The following is a 21,567-nucleotide window of genomic DNA, read 5'->3' as shown; positions in this document are numbered from 1 at the left end:
AATGCCAACTGGATCAAGAGTACTGTTTAAACAAGGAACAAACGTATACTTATGAATGGATGCATCCACACCACCAAACACTGCTATTAAAAGCTTAAAAACATTAATCAATGGCGTGAAACAGGGAAGTTTGACATTATGACAATATTAATCTCTATATATTTCCCCACATTAATCCTCTTGTCTTTCAGGCCATCTTCTAATCACTCTCATTCATGGATTCCTTCCTCCCTTTCTTAATTTCCTTTATTCTTATTGTAAGTAACTCATGAGCAATTAAGCATGTATTGTGTTATCTTCTCGTTATCTTTATGTTCTTAATTAATTATATCTATTTATGAGTTCATCATGAGTTCATATATATTAATTAGTCAAACTGTGGTACATGGTTTCTTCATGATTTGCAAGCATAGCATCCTTGTTAACATTCATGTGAGCTTATCTTTTTTGCTCTTGTGATCATAAGTCTATCCACTTCATTAGCATGCATGTAACTCATGAGCAATTAAGCATGTATTATGTTGTCTTCTCCTTATCTTTGTGTTCTTATATCTATTTATTAGTGCATCATGAGTTCATATATATTGGTCAAGCTGTGGTACATGATTTCTTCATGATTTTGCAAGCATAGCATCCTTCTTAATTAACATTCATTTGAGCTTATCTTTTTTGCTCTTGTGATCATAAGTCTATTCACTTCATTACCATTCATGTATTATATATCTTATCTGTTTGTGTTTGAGATAATTATGAATTGAAAACCCAGAAATATATCTTCTTATCTTTGTGTTTTCAGAGCTATCTACAAATTAGACGTATTATAACATATAGTCTCCTTATTTGCATGCATGGACTTCAATCCCTTTCTTCTCTAGCTTCATTTATTTTCATTACTTACAAAATTAAATTTGTGCATGCATGAGATATATCATGAGCTGAGTTAGAAAACTATATATGCATGTTTTTGCTGCAGGTCAGTACTGTTGCAGCAGTGAGCCATGGTGAAACATCAAAAGGGGAGCTCTACTGGAACTCAGTCTTGCCAAACACTCCCATGCCCAGCGCTATCAAACTTCTCTCACTTATTGGTTCTCTCTTTCGATCTCCTCTCAATTCATCCTCTCTACTTTTAGCTTCCCTTTTACTTTGTATTTATTGATCTATATGTATATATAATACATCAACTGCAGAATCAACAGTTAAATACAGTGAAGTTTAGGGAGCACAGTAAATATTAATTTAATTTTGGTTGATTAGTTGTAGTTTTATTTATAAAAAAAAATTCAATGGTTCATTGGAACGTATGTAAATCTATGGATGTTCCTACACTAAACTCTATATATCTGACCGTTGAAATTCACAGATGATGAGCTGAAAACAAAGATGACGTCAGTCGACGTCAGCAAAGTTGGGGTCAATGTGGACACGAGAAAAGGTCACACAGGCGTCAACGTAGACCCAAAAAATCATCATAAGAAACGACAACGAGTTGTAGTAACAGTGCCCAAATACGGTCCCTTTTTGTACAACTACGCAGCCTCAGACACACAGCTCAAGGATGACCCAAACGTTGCACTCTTCTTCTTGGAAAAAGACTTACATCCTGGAACTGAATTGAAAACCAACTTCAACTTCACATACAACAACAAAGGCACAACCTTCTTTGTTTCTAGCAAGAAGGCAAACTCCATCCCATTCTCATCATCCAAGCTAGCACAAATCCTCACCAGGTTATCCATTGAACCTGGTTCAATGGACACTTATTTGATGAAGAAGACTTTGAGAGAATGTGAAGAGAAAGTAAAGGAGGAGAAGCAGTGTGTTACATCACTTCAATCTATGGTGGAGTTCAGCACTGAGAAGTTGGGAACAAAAAAAGTGAGGGTGGTGTCTACAGAGGTTAAGGATAAGGAGAAGAGTGGGAAACAAGAGTATAGGATTGATGGAGTAGAGAAGATGAAAGGGAAGAGGATGGTGGTTTGCCATGCACAGCCTTATGCTTATGCTGTGTTTTATTGTCATGTGAATGAGAAGGTGAGTGGGTATAAGGTGAGGATGGAAGGGAAGGATAATGGAGGAGTGGTGGAAGTTGTGGGGTTGTGTCATAAGGATACTGAAGGATGGAATAAGGAACATTTGGCTTTTAAGGTGTTGAAGGTGAAGCCTGGGACTGTGCCTGTTTGCCACTTTTTGCCACAGGATCATGTTGTTTGGGCAGTCAAGGAGGGACAGGGATGAGTGTGCATGTGTTTGTGTGTGTGTGTGTGTTTTAGTTTTGGGTGTTGTGTGAGTATATACTATGAAGTTTTATTATAATAAGGGGCAGTGGAATATTGGGAGAGTTAGTGTTGACTGGGTTAGTGGAGATGTCTGCCTTGATTATATATATGTTTGTGTTTGTTTTTCATGCAGTGGTTTTTTTTTTTATTATTATTATGGATGATCAGTTGTATAATTCAATGGTTTAATGGTTTTATATGTGAATTTGTGAACATTAATCATGAAAGCAGGTATGGTTATCATATTTACAGAGAATGAGATAAAAAAAAATTGTTTGGACTCGAGATATAAAACCTTCAATGAACAGAGCTAGAACATTTCGGTTAAACAATGGAACTTATCATATCACCTAATGGATGACAAATGTATGCAGTCACGATTTGAAGGTTTTTTTTTTAATAAAATGTGAACAAACCACATGCATAAAGAGAGTTAATTTCTCAACACACTTTTATCCTACTTTAAAGTGGGCTAGATTTCAAATTCGTCTCTTCAGCAGAGACACAAGACACCTTATGCAAAAAACTCAATACCAATAAATCAAGAATTGGATAACTATAATTTGAAAATTGAAATAGAAACACAATCAGACAACACCTCAAAATAAAATTAATACATAATAGATCTAGTTGATTTCATGGCACGTATCTCGGACAAACAGCCAACAGATTCCAACAGAAGGAAAAATCATCAAATCCTCCTAATGAATAATTTGAATAGTAGTTTATCTGCTTTCTAATAAATAAATAAAACCAAATCTCCCTCATCAACTGTCTTTTGAGAACATTAGAGAAGAAATTCCCAGAAGATTAGTTCTGCTGCAATACAAGAATTCAATGACTGATCTTCCAACATTAAACACTGATGCCCTGTGGTTTAATCAACAAAGTATATGGCTTTACTTATAATAATATTGTAGGATTCTATACCAAGAACTAGGATCATCTTTTCAGCAATCAAAGCATTCCTCATTTTTGCTGTGACCATGAGTGATGAAGACTATACTGACAAAGAATAGCAATAAAATTAACTCTTGACATGGAGAAGGTTGATCAACAACTTTTCCAGTTTTATACATGACAGAACAGAGTCATCTTAATTGTGGTTGATCAAATATATATGATAAATCATAAACCTCTAAAACCCACCATGAGTGGTTTAAAATCGTATTTTTAAAGAGTAAATGTCCAACCAGCAGACGAGAAGATCAGATTTCAGGTATAGCACAAAAAAGGAAAATTATTTACTTAAAGATGTTAACGAACCTCTTTTCGTGTGGAACAGAACAAATGGCCTCTTGTCATGGGCTCTGATCACTTGAAAAGCTGAACTTCAACTCCAGCGATCACCATGAAGGAAAGGATGTTGGCAATGAGTACTCTCACTCAATTTTGATTGTCATCTAGAAGAAAATAGACTTATCCAGTGGATTGCAATGATAATATCGAAAGAGCCCAAAGCAACCATTACTTCATCCAAAAATCACCAATACACCATGATAAGCTTGAGAACCTCAGTAGAGGACATCAACCATGAAAGAAACTGGGAAAATATAATACTGGAGCTGAAACCCATCACATGGTTAAGAACCTGAAAAATTTCAGCTTAAGCATGAAGAGTTCATCGCATTCTTTCAAGCTGAATCAGTTCCCAAGCACATGGACAGGTTCAGATAAAAACACATCCCAACCGGATCCATTCAATGCTTTCACCTTGGTATACAGTTCAGTATCCGGCTTTCATCGTACGGGGCTGCGACCAAAGCAACAGTACAGTAAATACAGTCAAATAGAAAATCAGTGGGATCAAAGCAGTTGGCAAATTCTACTTCTTCTGGACAACAGAAACATGATATACAATAAAAGTACCTCTACCTAGAAACATGACTACAGCCTTCTTGATGCTAGATCCTCCATTCTGGGTTTATACAGGAAGTATCAGGTTTTCACCATACTAGGCTGAAACCAACGGAACATTGCAGCAAAATACAGCATCATAAACAACGCCGGTGGGATCAATGTAGTGGAGAAACTCTTATTGCTTGTGGACAATGGAAAGATAATATACAATGAAATACCTCGAGTGTAATAGCCTTGGTGAAGCAGCATCCACCCAAACTATCCAGGTTTGTCATCCATAACTGTTGATTCCACAAACTGTTATTTTACAATCAAATCTGAAGATATCTCATAACTGCTTTCCTATGTTCCACGCAGGGGTGACTCTTGTATCTACGTAGTAAACCCATAGCATAGGCAATCTCCAGCCAAGAATCTAACCTGCTGCTGCTGTGGGAAAAGTGCCTCACCTCGAATTGTTGCCGTTGAATCCCGATCCACAGAAAAGAAGAAAATGACACGAGTGAACTAGGTGAGGATCAAGCATTTCTATTTTTTCCTGAAAGGAAGAAGAAATGTCAGCCTCCTTGCTATATATATAGGTGAATGAATCAACAGGTTCAAAGTGATGATTTAGGAAGGCTTCAAAAAGAGAAAGATTTGCACCTGGAAAATGAAATAGTGGTTGTGTTCCCATAATAGTGAACTGGTATAAACATTGGCAAGAGCACTATCTTAAGTTTCAGGCACAAACGGCTGCAGTGAACCCCATGTTTTTCCGAACTTCAACTTTACACGCAATGGAACTGGAACACGAAAGGATGTCAATTAAAAAATAAAAAGAAAAATAAATCTCACAAATGATCAAAATGCAAGAAGTGGATTCCATAATTTACCTAGAAGAGACGCAGCATTTTCCATGCTCATCTGTAGCAAATTTCCTGCCTCCTTTATAAATTTTGGATCAACTTCCAACACTAGCTCATCATGAACCTATGAAGTTTAAGTAACAAAATGTTAGCTGCTGAATATCAATCAAATTTCTGATTTTACAAAGTCATGAATTATGATGCACGCCAGTATAACAGATTTGATGACCATAAGTGTTCTCAAGCAATGCAGGAGGATAAGAATCAATAACCATAAGAGTACATTTAAACAGCCTATGTTGATCAATGAATAGGTTAATGCTGCAGTGGAAATCATGGTGCATCACACAAGGAAAAGCGCAATAAAATCTATAACTAAGAACCAACTGAAGATTATTGATTAAAAGAATTTGAAATTAAAAAAAAAAAGAAGTATATTGCTGGATGGCTATAACGGGTTTATGCACCACAGAAGAGACGATTTTCTTATGAACATCCAGGTAATTCTAACAACAGCATAAGACTCATGTACTAAAAGCTGCAGAAAGCCACTTAAAAAAATTACAGTCAGGAGCCAATACAAGGGACACAGATGGTACATGTGCATATCCTGTTTTTGCGACATCCTAAGCTAAAAAACACCAGTAACCAGTTGAACATTGAAAGAAACATAATGAGTTAAACTAAAATATGTTATCGACAAGAGACTTGTTAGATGCGTACTTAGATAAACAAAAGAATGGTCCCCCAAAAACACATCATGAATCTAAGGTAAACTGAAAAAAGAGATTCTAGAACTGTGCTGTCAGAGCCAGTGCAGCAGTATCACTGTGAGATACTATTCCTTGTAAATTTTCATTTAAATAATATTATTTTCATAAAATTACTAAATCAGTCTGATGGTTTAAATCAAAATGCATGTCTCTTGGGTTAAACCAAACCGAGCACCTTTCTGGGTGGACACCGATCTGGTTTTCACAAAATTAGTCTAGAACAAACTTCATGAAAAAAAAAACCATCATGAAAAGGAAAGTTGAGGGCTAGCATCAGTGATCTTCGATGGCAGCACACATAATCAAGAGTGAAGACCAGTTTAAGTGATTAATAGTGGCATGTTTGTTATTGATAAATGTATATAGTTTACATGTTGTCCAAATACTGAAAATTTTAGTTTAATATTTGGGCATGAAACCAATCTATTGCATTCAGGAGTCTAGGTACATAATGTACAGTGATAAAAAAAAAAGGCGTATCTAATGATATTGACCTGCAAAATGATTCGGCAATTGCCTTTTAAGCATGGGGAAGTTGGTTGAAGCTCCCATTAATCAGATTACGAGCCCTCCATATCCCTTCAGAAATAACAGAGTGAATATTTATCATTGCAATCTTGATTATGTCAGCAGCAGATCCCTATGAGAAAGAAAAAGGAATTGCTTTAGAATAAGGGAAGCCACAGGCTACATAACTACCAGTTGACAACCTCTTACCTGACACAAAGAATTTACAGCTTGTCTTTGTGCTTTTGCTCTCTCTTTATTATTTCCGGTCTTTATTTTTAGACTAAAAACCGTTTTTCTTCCCTTCAAGGTTTCCACATACCTGCTTGCCAAGTAAGACTAACAAAAGTTTATACAAACTATCACCAAAGCAAATATCAATTAATTATGAGAGATAAGAAAAATCTATAGCAAAGTTCATTTTCACAATAACATACAAATGAAGTGCGAATTTCAAAGAGTTGGAGCACGCTTCTTTAGAAAAAAGGCGTATTCCAATAAAGGCTTATGATAACTCACATACTGGTGATGAATAATAACCAAATATTTTCATCAAGCTCATTTGTGGAATAGTTTGAACAGTGGCATCAGGCAAGCATAAAAGAAAAAATCACCAAACTAGCGACAAAGAAAAGTTTTATTGAGAAGGTAACAAACCTTGCCCTCCATGATTAACAGTTCAAAAGTATAACTAGGTGTGCTTTCTCATTTTTCTAACTAGTTGGAGAAGTCAGTATAGTGTCTACAGAAATATAGGAAATTATTTCTTATAACATCATTAAAAAAAAAAAAAGGGAAAAGTAAATATAAAAAAAAACCCCGTAGTTTTTGACTTTTGCAAAATAAAGATTGAAGTTTTTTTTCCCAAATTTTATGACGTGTGGTTTTCCATGCTTGAAAAAAAGAAAAACCGTTGACGGTATAAACTTTTTCTTTTTTGACAGGGTAAAATCGTCCATTCAAGTAAAAAACAACCACATGACATAAAAAACAAGATTTTTCAACATGATTTTGTTTGATTTTTGGGATAATAGTTTTTTTTGTTAAGTGAAATTTTGAGAGAGATTAACAAACTTAAATATATATATATATATATGTTATTATGTCATATAAGTCAATTTTTAAATGAAATGCCGATTTTACCGATATGAGTTAATGTCTTGGTGGCGGTTTTTCCTCTTTTTGTAAATCTACGAAACCACACATCATAGAATAAACTATGTCCCTTATTTTTTGCAAAAAGTTGAAAATAGCGATGGTTTTTATACATTTCCCAAAAAAATATATTTAGAAAATTTCACACATAGTATCTCTTGGTCAATGTATAAGGAAAAAAATGCAAAAACCAAAATAAAATCTTTTTCAAATCTCAATTCGAAATAAATAAATAAACAAATAAATCAAACATAAATATCTACCAAGTTATTTAAGACTGTACAAACTTGACAATTTGTGAAATAATAGTGACCCTTCCCTATATGTAAGTAGTTCACAGAGATGGTCAACAAATAGCCAAAAACAATCGAGATCAGCAATGCTATTCTTGTAAGAGAAATAACTACTAAAGCTAACTGATACAAACACAGAAGCTATTCCAATAACTTTTTATTAGATTAAAAAAAATATATACTAATAATTCTTCCTGTTAAGTTTCTTCACAAAAATAAGAACTTGTTTTAGGTGCCAACCTTGCTACATCACTAACTTCTGAGAGCACCAAGGTTGAATTTGGATGTCAAATTAGCCAGGGATAACCCAGGTCATGCCAATTAAACCCTGATTCAAGACAAATACATTTCACTAATCTAATTAAGCCATTGAAATTGCTAACCAAGTCAAACTTTCTAAAGAACAGGTTAAGGTGCTATTGGCCCCAATAGCAAGACTTATAATGAATAGATGTTAGTTACAGAATTTAGATTTAAACTATAAACAGAATAAATCACAAATTTGCACAAGCCTAAACAATCCAAAGAATGCACCAGGGCTACAATTCGGACTTGGACCTGCTCGTGTATTCAAACCTCTTGTTTGCCTATTTAATACTTGCAAATTACACTTTGAATATGAGGAGTCACTAACTCAATTAAGAAAAAAAAACACAAAAAATAATAGGATTACGACACACTGACAATTAAATTCCACAAGGCAGTTGAATAAAATTGCCCTCGCAATTATTTTTCCAAAGAGCAGTGTAAAAAGATATATTTCATTTGTTAGAAGTTGAAGTAGAAATAAACATGCAATGCAGCCAGCAGGTGTTCATGGAACCAAAGTGGGACTGACTAATCAAATATAAAGAAATACACAATTCCTGTTTCTTAAAGATCATCAAAAGGAGAGAGAAAATGAAGATCAAGCATAGATCCATCAAAGAATCAAAAGTTTTCTATTCTTTACATTTTCTTCAATTGTCCCATGTTTAGATTGATTTTTAATTTGAATATTATGGCTTGTGAATCAAACAGGATGAGCCCTTGATGAACAAAGACTTTGTATTGATTTCTCTCTCTATTTAATGTTTAAATTCTGTTTAATTTAATCCTGGGATACTTAATGCTTGTGAATGTGATGGATCCCATATTTGCATGATCCTAAACACCAAAGGAAGGACTTAAAGATGAACTGCGGTCTTAAAAATCTTAGGATTAAGCATGAAACCCTAGATCAAGATTTCTTGAGGATTAATAGCTATCATGAAGCTTAAAGGGCCTAATTAGATTTAATAAGCACAAAAATAAAAAAATTGATCTAAATCGGATACCTCACTATATTCTAAAAGGAAATAGCGAACACCTTAAGATAAACGACCTTCAAATAATTAAGCATAATAGAGAAGAAGACTGCCTAAAATCTTGTGATACCCTAATCCTAGAAGCCCTTGAATTCTAAAGTTTTCCCTCCTTGCCATTGCTAGCCATAGTTTATTAGCTTTAGTTTTAATTACATTTAGTTCTATTCATTTTCTCTATCCATATTTGGATGTATCTGAATAACCTCTAGTTGCAAAAAATTAGTAATTGACGTCACAGTGCTTGTGGGAACGATACTTATCTACTACTACTTGGCGACCCATACACTTACAACAGCAATCATGAAATAAAAGAATTTTCTCATGAATTTCATGCTTACTATTTTATTATCTAATTTCAAGAAAATTAAATTACATATACAGGACAAACTAGTTTAGCATTATTATTGTGTGCAAAAACTAAGTCAAAGGAAACTGACCCCTTGTGGCGGCAAGAGGCAACAACTTCTTTGAAGCCAAGAGGACACTCCAGGAAAAGAAACCTTGAAGCTTTTAATTTTTTCTGCAGCTTCTTCTGAGCTGCATTCCAGTTGTTCTGCAAGAGTGTTAGCGCCCAATCCATACAAGATGCCAGCACCAGTCTTTTCTGCCTGATCTCTCTCCTGAGAACTAACCATGCATTCCCTGTTTACTGGTCCACCTAGATGCTATCATATAATAAAAACATTCCATCTGGCTTACTAAGAACATCGACTCAGTGAAGAATCTTTGGGAAAAATGAGCCATCAGTCTCAGTTCAATTTGAGAGTAGTCAGCAGAGTAGCAGCAACCAGTTGTCCTGAATTTAATTCCAGTTAGAATGCATTCTATGTAATATATAAACATACATAAGTAAGAAACAACGCAAGAATTACTTGAGTGGGAATAAAGAAATCACGAGCATTAATATGATCACAATTGATCTCTGGAGGAATTTTCTCGTGTTCATCAGATTGATAACTTCTAAAGAAGACCACATGTTCAACACACTGCAAATATGAAGAGGGTTGAATTTAGCCAGATAAAGACAGTTGGAGAAAAAGACCTATTGTAAAAGAACAAAACAGAAACCTGAAGATTTGGTTCCTCCATAGAAAGACGTCCAGTAGCAGTCGATGTTTGAAGCCAGTGCCCCTGTATAGTATACCTATGGGATTTCATACACAAGCGAGCTCGTGAACAAATTGATCCCAGCGTGCTATTCAAAAGTTTTGCCAAGGTTCGGTGCTCTTTAATCACTGAAATAATAGGATGTTGATTCCTAAGCAGCACAATAGCACAAAAAGTTCAGCAAACCATTAATACATAAACCCTAGCATATTTATAACATGACATATCACAAACTCACAAATCAATGAAGATGCATGTGTCTAAACAAAGAATTATTTTGATATTAACTTCACAGATCCACTAACATTTCCTGCCAAATTATTGATGATTCTACATTTTGCTTACATCTTTCCATCTGGATGCCCAAAATATCACCAACAAGTTTCAACCCTTCAAAAATGGATTTATAGGCCAAGAAAATACAGCAATAACAATATAAGCCATAATATAATGAAAATGTAAATCAAGATGAAAGAGAAAATTAAAATTAATTCTACCACAATCCTAATGAACAATCTTTTCACAGAATTGAGAATGCTCAACTAAAAAAATACAGTCATAACAATTTTTAACCCTATAATATAGTGGAAATGTAAATCAACAGCAAAGAGAAGTTTCAAACTAATTAGACATTTATGCTGCAAATCTAATAAACAATCTTCTCACATAACTCTCAACTAAAAATAAAGCAATAACAATCTTAACCTGTGATATAATGACAATGTAAAACAAGATGAAAGAAAATTTTCAAATTAATTCTACTGCAATCTGAATGGACAATCTTCTGCAAGAACTCTTAAGTAAAAATAGCTCCATACAACATTAAGTAGCATATAATAATCCTGCATAGAGGACCAAGTTTCAATCTTCAATGGACAAAAAAGTCTCTAAATGGTGAAAAGAACTAAAAATTAGCATATGTCATGTTCCAGCTATGAATGATGCCCATCAAAGTAACAAATAACACAAGCAGCAAACCTATCCACACCGTGTGCCAAGCATACATTATCTAGAATAGCAACAGGGAGCAGCCTAAAGTTCATGTAATTTAGAAATTTGCCATGTATGAAAAGAATATTCATAAACTCTCAATATCTGCTCTCGAAAAGAGCTAATAAATATAAAAGAAGAAGTTGGGAAAGAAAAGATAGAAAAATTGTAAGCTTCCACACAATCAACAATAAGTAGCAACATTCATAAAACAGAAAAACACTATTAGAGAAGTTCTAGCAAGTAAAGTGATACCAGTTACTAAGACTGCAAAAATGGAGGAAAACTTATTCACCTTTAAAAAGATCCAAGGAACGCTTTATCCGCGTATAGGGTGTTGTTTTCCCTATATTACAACCCTTCAGGTAGTGGCAATTTCAAGTGTCTGTAAAGTACATTTTGCAATGTCTGCAGCTGTGCTAAGTGAGAAACGGATGCCAGCAAGACTGTAAGCTTCTGCTTCAAGTTCCTTAAGCTTCCTAACCAAGATGTGCCTAGCATGAAGGCATAGCTTCCATGTCAATGCCTATGCCCCAAAGCTCCCATATCTGCAAGGACTTTAACCTAAAACATGTGCACTAGAGAATTAGAACAGAGGGAAACTTCAACAAGTTTATCATTTACAAAACACAATAGCAACCAAATAGCTAATTCAGCAGTTACAAAAATGAAATTCTTACAAAATAAACAACAAAAAGAACTAAACCAAAGGGGTCTCAATATTGGTAAGTGCCTCCACAAGATTTTTCAGAAGCAAGCAGTTTCCACAAAAACAGAATCTAGAGCTCTTGTTTGAGCAACTCGCCGGGACAACAGCCATTATGTGCAGCTTTATGCATCTGATTTTTCCATCTACTATCACGATTAGCGGCTGCTGCTGCCTCGCTAGACATTCGTTTTTTTACTAGCTACATCAATGAGAATTATTTTAATGGTGATACAATAGAAGAATCCCAGATGACTCAAAATGCTCCTTATCATTTTACGTGAATATGAGAAAAAAGAAAAAGTAATATCTACTTCACCACAATTAAACAAGAAGACAGCAAAACAAACAAAAAGTTTCCAAATACCTTTTCGAGACTTTGATTGGATTTGCTTTCTTCATCAGGCCAAAGAATCCATGATATGAGGCACATATCAATTCCATCACAGACTGATATTGATGGCAGCAATAAATATGAACCACACAACACTTCAATGCCATCAATGTCTTTGTGGTCATGATATAACCTCCCGAATCTCTGAATAGAGATGCTCGGAATTTTGAGGACCTGAATCTGGACTTTCAAATTCCATGTAGTTTTCCTCACACCATTCTGTTGCATGATCTTAGCTATCTTGTTCCATCTACATCTAGCAAGCTCCCACATATCATTGATTGCTAGACCATTGGTTGCATCATCAGCTAAACTCCCTGTAAGGCATTTATTTTGTTTTCCGGAAGCTACCAAATCCTTTGTGAGATTGATATAATACACTGGTGAATTTTTCCAGCAAATGGCAAGTCCAAAAACCTCAAATTGGACACAAGAGCTCAATTCCAGGTGCTTGGTGAAGTGAACATCAAAATAAAACTCCTTCACTGCATCCCATTTGTCCAAAAAGAAATCAAATCCACCTTGAAAATTGCTCATGCTAATTGGTCCTTTGTCAGAAAGGTTGCTTCTATGACAGCTGGGAACACTTACACCCCTCAACATGTCCTCCCATGTTACCAGCCTCAGTTACATCTACTCCAGAAGTAGAACCTTCATTTAACACTGGAAAGGAAGATGCAAGAGATACTTTTATATCCATTGCATCAAATGCATGAGTAGGACCAACAGTTGGAGAGCAAAACCTCTCTGACTAGCTGAGCATTAGCATTCTTATGGTCATTATCCATTGCTCTGGTTGACCTCACTTCCTTGGCATCAATCTTAGCAGTATGCTCAATTAAATTGTTTCCCATAATTGCTTGACAAGCATCATCAGTATGGTTGTTCAAATGGTTTCCTGTAATAACCTGACAGGCATCATCAGTATGGTTGTTCAAGTTGTTTCCCATTACTGCTTGACAGAAATCACCCACACAACAAACTTCTATCAATGCCAGATTGTTGGATGGAAACATGACTATTTTTTTGTGAGTTCTCTAATATCAGCACAAGAAATAGCATCTTCATCAGAAGAGCCCATGCTGGCTCCTCTACTGGCAGAGTCCCTCAGCTTTAATGGGAGGAAAAGGGCGAGAAAATTGAGGCATATGAATCCCAAGTGATTTGAAAGTAGAGAAAGCAGCAAGTCTAGCTTCCTCTGCTTGATCAAGGACAACTTTCACGTCGCGGCATTTTTTTAATCTTTTTGGCAGCTCCCAGCTGCACCCGTCGGAGAGCTGAATTTTCTAGAAAAAAATTAATCATGGAAAAAGTTCAGTACTGTAACCTCATTCAACGCAAACTAACTGTGAGATCAATATGATATCATGTCACTTTTGACAGGAAGTTGAAGGCATGAAGAAGAAAAGACTAAATGGCAAAATATGGTAAAGCATAGCATGAGGAAGATGGTCTAACAACATAAATTAGAGGGAGGGAGAGAGAGTACATTGAATACAGGAAATGAGTGAATAAAAAGAAATCCACAATAAATACAAGCAGCAAAGTAACAGGAAAGGACACATCAAGACCAAGTAAACACCATCTTGATTTAAGGATTGATTAAGCAAAAAATTTTGAATTATATGAAGAGTAGTTACCCTCTGTCCATGAAGAATACTCAAAAAGTGCTTTAACAATGTCAGGAACCGAAGCTTCAGCAATAGCAAGAGGAGTCCGCAAACCAGCTTTATAAAGAGCTCTAGCTCGTGAGCCCTAAAATACATGAAGTGGTAATTAAGATGGTTCAACATGATTCTTGCTTCAAACTCTTGTAAAACTCAGCAGTCATTTTACCTTGACATATGGAATGTTAGTAAGTTCCACAATCTCAGCTCTCACACCAAATGAAACTCGATTTTGGAACTTAGCAACGAGACCTTCGAGGTCATGCCATCCAAGTCTCCCAGAAAAGAGAGATACCATTGAAGCAAACCTGCCAGCATTTTCTTGTAAGCCCTGAATAGTGCCTCTAGCAACTTTGAAGGCCTCACAAACATCAGCAACAGGAGCTTCCTGTGATGGATTTGATATTATTTAGTGATCAATAACCCCAAAGCTAAATACTAGGTCAAGTATAAAGCTAAATTAAAAAGGGAGGAGGGGGATTTGTTTGGTTTGACATTTACCTGTACAAGTCTTGACAACATCAGAGCAACATAAAAGCGTTTAGCCACACGAAGGGTTTGTTCACTAGAAAGCAGGATCTTGTTATTGGGCACATCTCGTTTTTGCAGTCTGCTGTAAGGCCCATTCTTTTTCCCTCTCACCCAGTTCTGACCAGGAACAGGAGCACCATGAGCCATGCGCATGAGAAAAGGTTCTGCTACTCCCACCCGATTGCCAACCGACTGTATGTCACACATTATTCAAAAGAAGTATGATGATGCAGTACTGACAAACAAATAGCAGCTACTGAAACCAATCAAATAGCACAATTCACAGTGATCTGGTACCACACTCCATTCTTGCAAACCACCAATATTTAAAGCATTAAATAATTTCATATGTAGATAGTGAATTTTTTGCTCTTCAATGTAGAGATTTTCTTTACCTGATCAATAGCTGATAATTCCATAAATCTTTCATAATATAATTCCCAATCTGGCTCAATATCAACATTGATAGGTGTGACCAAGTAAACTAGATGTAAATCAGATGCAAGAACAAAACCTTCCCTTGCTCTTAAAAGATCCTCTAGCACAACCTGAGGCAGAAATGACATCAATCTAAATTAAAGTAATGTTAAAGAGTAAAAAGGCTAGCAAATTATGGACAAGTAGCACAATCCTACAAGTGATTCTTCCGGGCTCAGAGAACTGCCAAAAGCTGCCTGACCAAGAGGTGTTGTACTATATAACCTAGTTTCTTCATTCCATTCAAGAAATTTGTTATGACATAACCATCGTAGGGAATCCTGGGCAGATTTCACAACATCTTGGAATGGTTTTGTAGAATTAAGAAGAGTGCATCTAACATATCGATGAATATCGCTTGCTGTTTGAACAATAACACCAGCAACAACCTCCAATATAGCATGAATCATCCCATTTTTATCTTCAGAGAGGCAAGACTGCAGTGGTGGGCAGCTGTCATTGAGTATAGCAGAGACTTTTTTCAACTCGTCAGGCTTGCAAACAAGTATCTGGTAGGGAGAAAACAAGACATAAATGACAAGTGTCTGGAAGGTAAGAGAAAATAAAATTGAAGAGAATAGCTTACACTCTCTCCTTTGGTGTCTATTCCAGTTACGCCTGCACCCGACCCAGCCATCTGTCTATATCTTGTCCCATCAAGAAAATCTCGACCAACTCTTGGTTGCCTAAATATCACCCTCCTAGCTGGCAGATTTACTCCAGCAGCTAAAGTTGAAGTAGCTGTCAGCACACGCACCAGCCCTTTACGGTAACAGGTTTCAACAATCTCTCTTTCCTCAACCTGTAACACATTTGCCAGAAAAACCACGTCGTATTAGGAAGAATGTGAATTAACCAAATAGGTTGATGGTGTATGACTGCAAGCCAAATACATTAATTACCAACAAAAAAAAAAAATGCAATATAAGATATAAGAAGAGAATGTTGAGAGACAAGTATGTGAAAAATAATACCAGCTGTGACATGATCTTATATAATAAGGCACGGATGACATAATAATCCAGATATAAATCAGGAAAAACAGCCCTAGGAACTTAAGAAGTATTTGCATGGGAACAACAAATAGTCAAATCATAAATCTTCTAAGTATGAGCATAGGAGAATCCCTACATCATTTGGCATCAAACCTTACTCAGAATACCCATGATTTGTCACCCTCATTTATCTGAAAACAAATTATCAGTGCTCTGATGAAAGGATATATAGCAAATGGGCGTTTAAGGATATTTGCCAAGAATACTTACAAAAATGTGCTCAATGAGACAAAGGCAATTTGTATAAGATCAAAATCAAACATCTACAGTAAAACAACCGATCAAACAAAATATAAGGACACCAACAAGGATAAAAACAGTCATTACCGTCAGGCCAGCATGATGGTAGCCAACACCAGAAGGTATTGTTTCCTCCAACACTGGGTCCAACCCTGCAGGACAATTCCTCAAGGCCTCAATAGCAGACGATGTGTCATTAAATTCACAAACTTCTCGCGTAGCAACAGAAAATTTTTTCAGAAACTTGGAAACATGTCTAGCCGTGGTTTCACATCCTTTCCTGCTAGAACAGAACAGAAGCACTGAATGACCTTCTTGAACAACCTATGTCAACACAAAAGCACCATCAATAAAACAAAGTAAGTTATTTAACTAAGATAGCCAAAAACCTAATAATAATAGCCCAACAGAAAAAAAATCACCAACTCACCTCATTGCATAGTTCAACAATATGGTCTGGGTCTTTACCACCAAAATCAGAAGTCTTTGGTAAAACCCTAACAACATCCAATTTTTTGTCAAAAATAGTATTGCCAACTTTGATATATTCCTCCAAAGGAACAGGTCGGAAATCAGTCTGGTAAAGTGCTGCCTGTATAAATAAATGAGGAGATTGATTATTCCCAACCATTAACTAGGAAAGAGGCAGGAGACAAACAATGAGCCGTGACCATCACATAGGAAGATTTGAGATGGTATCCTTGAAGGAAAAACAAAAAAAGAAAGAAGAAGAAGAAGAGGAGACAGGAGACAAAACAATGACCCCTTCACATAGGAGCATTTGTGATGGTATCCTTGAAAGGGGAAAAAGAAAGAAAGAAGAAAAAGTTCAGAACATTGCCATATATTATTCAGAACATTGCCAGAAAAAGGATGCCATCCAATTCTGATTAGAAAGTTAAATAGCCACTTTAAGATGATGACTGTCACACAAATCAAAAAAGCTACGATGGAAATGTGATAATTTCACAAACAATATAGAAAATTTCCTAACAGGATTAGACAATTTGCGATAGCCAAACACAAGAATGGCTTGAAACAAAAGAAGGTGATGTAAACATGTAAAATGAATAACAACGATACAAACAAATTTACTGGGTTAAAGAAAGAAGGAAGGAGATTAAGCAATCCCAAGTTATGAAAAGTAAGTGATAAAGTATTGTAGCGTAAAGCAACACAAGGCTGATGAAGAGCATTCGCAAAGCCACCAAGGCCTACCTGAAGCCAATCAGCTACAGCTGCTACGTTTGGCATGGTTGCGCTCATTCCAATAATTTGCAAACCACGAGCTGGGTCAGCTTTTATTGCTACTGTCTGAACTCTCTCACTAGATGATTCAGTGTTTCCTTCTCCAGCAGCATAGCGAAGCTTTGTGAGCATAATCTCCAAGAGGTACCCTCTATGCTGGTCACCAACCTGCCATGACAAGGAACAGTTCACATTGAAATTCTCGATGCTTATTACAGATATTCAAGAGTTAAACAACAAGAAATTGGACAAGTGGGGATAAAGATCAAAAAGCATACTAATGCAAATGATCACAAAGTTGAACTGAACATATGTTACTCCTTCGTAATACAACCACATCATTGTCAATTTCCTTCATTTCCAAATATACTTATTGAATGCTCCAAGGCAACTGTGGCACTTATTGTCACAAGGAGCAATAAAATAAAATCATTTTTCCAATCTCCTGTAATAGGTTTTGCTGACAATATGCAATCTAGGGTATACTGAACCACATAATAGAGTTGAGACATAGTGCAGGTACATATTCCATAACGAAAATAATGACAGGATTTTTACCTTGCCATATAGCATCATTACAGATTATGAGGTCTTAACAATGATAATGTCAGTGACTCAAAACCACTAATAAGAAAAGGCATGAAAAATCCAATAAGTACAATAGGTAATATTTCCCATAGATATTAATCTGAGCAAAATAAAGTTGTATCTGAAACCAAATGGCAATCAACAACCCATCTGAATATTAACTGAATTGTTTGATACTCAGAAAAAAAAAATTAGAGTATAATTAATAGAAAAGGTGTAGAAAAAGCAAACTTGAAATACAAGTACAGCTAAAACAGAATCCACATTCATCAAGGAAAAAATACTATAGTCATCACAAAGATAGAAACTTTTGCCCATGGCTTCTATGTTAACAAAGTGATATGGTCAACAGATACACTAAATTTTGGTAGTGAAGACCACAATTCAATCATATTCTTTCAAGCTTCTTGTGTACGCTATTTTGAAAGACCAAGAAAATAAAAACTAAAATTCTTTTTCACTATTAACCCCGAGTTACTGGTCTGAAGTAACAAATTCTGTCCATTACAGTCAGGAAGTGTTCAGTCCAACAAGGCTTTCTTAAATAATTGTCTGAATTTGAGTTCATTCAATAGCTACCTAGACATTTCCCATCAATATGAAGCCAATATAAGTGTGTTAAACATGTTTTTGCTCCCAATATATTCATCAATACAAAGCGTTAGGATTAAAAAGGAAACGACAACTTCAATAATCAAAACAAATAATTTAATAAAAAAATACACTACAGAGCAAACAAAGCAGGATTACCATGTGAAGTTCATCTATCACAATAATGCCAACTTCAGAGAGCCGTCCTTCTTCTAGCAGTTTATTAATCAAAGAATTTGCCTTTTCTATGGTACATACAGCCACAGAGGTATCTTTAGGAAGTGACCCACCCCCTTGGTTACCGTAAAAGCTACGAACATGTTTTCCAAGAGGCTCAAGTACTAGCTCCAAATGCTCGGCCTATAAGAAAAGAAGGCTGTGATCTAAAATATCAGATGTAAAATCCTTTTGGGCATTGAGGAAAAAAAACAAAAATTGCACCTTTTCAACACATATGGATACATAAGGAAGGACAAGAATTGCAATCTTTCCAGTCAATACAACTCTCCTCAGCATCAAGATTTCAGCCACAAAACTTTTGCCAGCACTGCAGTGTATCAGAAACCATGTTGTATCATGTCTGCTGCTATAAATTCTATGCTTTTAATAATAAGAAGGAAGCTCAAAATGAAAATAAACCAAAATCTTAAAAAATAAGATTACATACTTATCCCATAAAACTAATATAACAAAATTTATCAGTGTTAACTTAACCAAAAAAACCACAAAAGACAATTCAAGAGGTAAAACCAAAGTGATCCTTTCTTCTACTTTTAAAATTTAAATGCCCAGCAGGATTTATATATTAAAGCCCTATTAACTAAGACTTTTTATTCATGAGAAATGGCAATGTTGATTGTTTGATACCTGTGTGCATGGGTTAAATGCAGCTAAATTTACAATATATTGTAAACAAACTAGGGATTTCTTTATCCATAACTTCAGTTAATTTGCAGTGGTCAGTACAAAAAAAATTAGGTAGAAAAAAGAAAAACGAAAGCAGATAGGGAATGCTATTGGGATAAATATGAGAAGAAATCAAGGCAAGCCAAAAATATTTAAAACAATAATAAATTCTGAAGAAGAAATGTGGCAATTAAGTATGTTATGCATATCAGATTCAAATACTGTGTCAAAATTAATGCTTTCACAGAACAAAAACCTCGTAGACGCACAATAGACAAGATTTCGTCTTTCCAACACCCCATCAACCGTAAGGCAATCAACCTACAATTAAAACCAAGGAAAAACTATAATAAGGGTAACATCAATTTTGCAATTCCAACATAGCATCTATGACATAATGCATTTCATTCATTCACTAGTTAAACATAATACACATTTTAGAAAAAAAATTGGTGAATGTTGAAGTACAAAAATAAGGAACCATAACAACAATACCAGATGCCTTCATATCATTAAAATGTATTTATGCACGCAGATAAAAATAGAGCCACATTAAACAATCAATTCTTGCAAAATACAAATTTTGAAGGGAAAACTAGTTTTGTAGTTTTGACAAACGGAAAACAAATAACTAGTTATCAGCAGTTAAACAATGGTGTTGGGAATCAAAAACCAGGCACTAACAACTAAGAAAGGTTATGATAGTTAAACAGTGATGTTGACCACTGATACTAAAAGCAAGCTTAGCTAAATACCAGGTTTGTTATAGCTATATCATATCATTCAAATGAAAATAAAGGAACAAAACCACAATTCTTCCCTTTCACAAAATTATAACTTCAGCCATATTGCAAAAAGAACATGGTTGTCAAGACGCTTTTGACAAACCTAAATATCACCGATTGAAATCCCATCCATCACAGCATGGCTTATAATTCTTGAAAAAGAGTAATAAAACTTTGGAAAAACTATAGAAATGCTCATGGATCCTAGAAGAAACACAAGTTATAAACTCCCCCAAGGCAGATAAAAAAAGGACAGAGCCCCAAGTTACTAGAGTGAATAACAATTATTTGAGAGAGGCCAGAGCAAAGTGGAGATGGAAGTTATTCTAGAGGCATCCAAAAATGAAAGATAATCAGAAATAAAATAAGAACAAAGCTAAAATGATATGAAAGAAATTAAAATATAGAATAGAGCAATCAGCCAGATTGTAACATGTCTTCGTATAAAACTGCCATACTAGAACCCTAAAAGTTATATTATTCTACTACTTTTGTTCCTACGACTTAACACCAGGAAGGAAATGTTGGCCAAAGCAACAAATTAATACATATAGAAAAACAAAGAACCTGCCAAGGATAAAGACTTGATATTCCTTTCTTCATATATATGCTGCAAATTTCAGAAGGAAGCCAACTTGTTAGCTGCAAATGGTTTTTTAAAGGCATAGAACTTGATGGAGTGGCAGTAGCGTCATTAGTTTTTGCATGCGATTGATCTGATCTTTCTTTCCTCTACACTAAATGAACCACGAACAACATAAGATTCACCAACATGTGCATTAAGACCCTTGCCCTTAGACTTAGCATCATTCTCTTGAACCAACAAATTGACTTCTTCAATTGCGTCAAATGCACCTTTCAAAATCTCATGCACTTTCCTGGAGTCCCGTTTAGCCTTATCAAAGGCATTGCCCACAATACCTGTTTCAGGATTTCTTTTAGAACTTGAGGTAGAAACATCATTTTGATTTATACAGCTGGTATCTACTGCTCCACTGGTTAGAGCATCAAGAGTTTCAGATCTCTCCAAGGTGAACTTTTTCTCCTTGATGATATTTTCATCATGAGAAAAGTCAAAATGCTTCACTGGCAAAGGGGACACCTTGCCCCTGTGAACACCAGCTTGTGACTTGTCACTTCCATTGAGGAGCATACCACATTTTTCACCCTCACCCCCTTGGGTTTCCAGTACACCATTTTTCAGACCTCAAAATTATTCCA

At 35.5% G+C, this 21,567-nt stretch overlaps 2 protein-coding genes across 2 annotated transcripts; one reads left to right on the top strand and one right to left on the bottom strand.

Annotated features, from left to right (window-relative positions):
• Positions 1 to 191: 191 nt before the first annotated feature.
• Positions 192 to 2,411, top strand: LOC120280281 (BURP domain protein RD22-like). The gene is made up of 3 exons (XM_039287058.1): positions 192 to 257; positions 974 to 1,088; positions 1,364 to 2,411. Exons 1-3 carry the CDS (start codon positions 216 to 218, stop codon positions 2,236 to 2,238), a joined length of 1,032 nt encoding a protein of 343 aa, XP_039142992.1. The 5' UTR covers positions 192 to 215; the 3' UTR covers positions 2,239 to 2,411.
• An 874-nt stretch (positions 2,412 to 3,285) lies between these two features.
• Positions 3,286 to 21,499, bottom strand: LOC120281025 (helicase and polymerase-containing protein TEBICHI-like). Its single transcript, XM_039287974.1, is given in 39 exon segments — positions 3,286 to 4,032; positions 4,155 to 4,677; positions 4,785 to 4,924; positions 5,015 to 5,111; positions 6,255 to 6,284; positions 6,287 to 6,400; positions 6,478 to 6,589; positions 9,499 to 9,527; positions 9,529 to 9,705; positions 9,707 to 9,838; positions 9,840 to 9,857; positions 9,934 to 10,047; positions 10,130 to 10,327; positions 11,464 to 11,520; positions 11,522 to 11,557; positions 11,559 to 11,666; positions 11,668 to 11,700; positions 11,702 to 11,722; positions 11,865 to 11,924; positions 11,927 to 11,965; positions 11,968 to 12,066; positions 12,232 to 12,864; positions 13,002 to 13,210; positions 13,358 to 13,481; positions 13,483 to 13,544; positions 13,899 to 14,013; positions 14,095 to 14,313; positions 14,427 to 14,648; positions 14,852 to 15,004; positions 15,092 to 15,442; positions 15,520 to 15,735; positions 16,316 to 16,552; positions 16,659 to 16,820; positions 17,447 to 17,644; positions 18,815 to 19,015; positions 19,097 to 19,202; positions 19,818 to 19,882; positions 20,914 to 21,078; positions 21,167 to 21,499. Coding segments are annotated over 37 exon segments (5,316 nt in total). The 3' UTR covers positions 3,286 to 4,032; positions 4,155 to 4,677; positions 4,785 to 4,853.
• Positions 21,500 to 21,567: the final 68 nt, after the last annotated feature.

The sequence above is a fragment of the Dioscorea cayenensis genome, chromosome 17 (assembly GCF_009730915.1).
Source record: "Dioscorea cayenensis subsp. rotundata cultivar TDr96_F1 chromosome 17, TDr96_F1_v2_PseudoChromosome.rev07_lg8_w22 25.fasta, whole genome shotgun sequence".
Taxonomy (NCBI): Eukaryota; Viridiplantae; Streptophyta; class Magnoliopsida; order Dioscoreales; family Dioscoreaceae; genus Dioscorea; species Dioscorea cayenensis.
The sequence above is the reverse complement of the archived record's forward strand: the minus strand, read 5'-3'. Positions and strand labels throughout refer to the sequence as shown.

Coding starts and splice junctions, on each gene's coding strand:
- LOC120280281 (XM_039287058.1), top strand. CDS start 216: ATGGATTCCTTCCTCCCTTTCTTAATTTCCTTTATTCTTATT. Junction 258..973: donor TAATTTCCTTTATTCTTATT/GTAAGTAACTCA, acceptor TTTTTGCTGCAG/GTCAGTACTGTTGCAGCAGT. Junction 1,089..1,363: donor CAAACTTCTCTCACTTATTG/GTTCTCTCTTTC, acceptor TGAAATTCACAG/ATGATGAGCTGAAAACAAAG.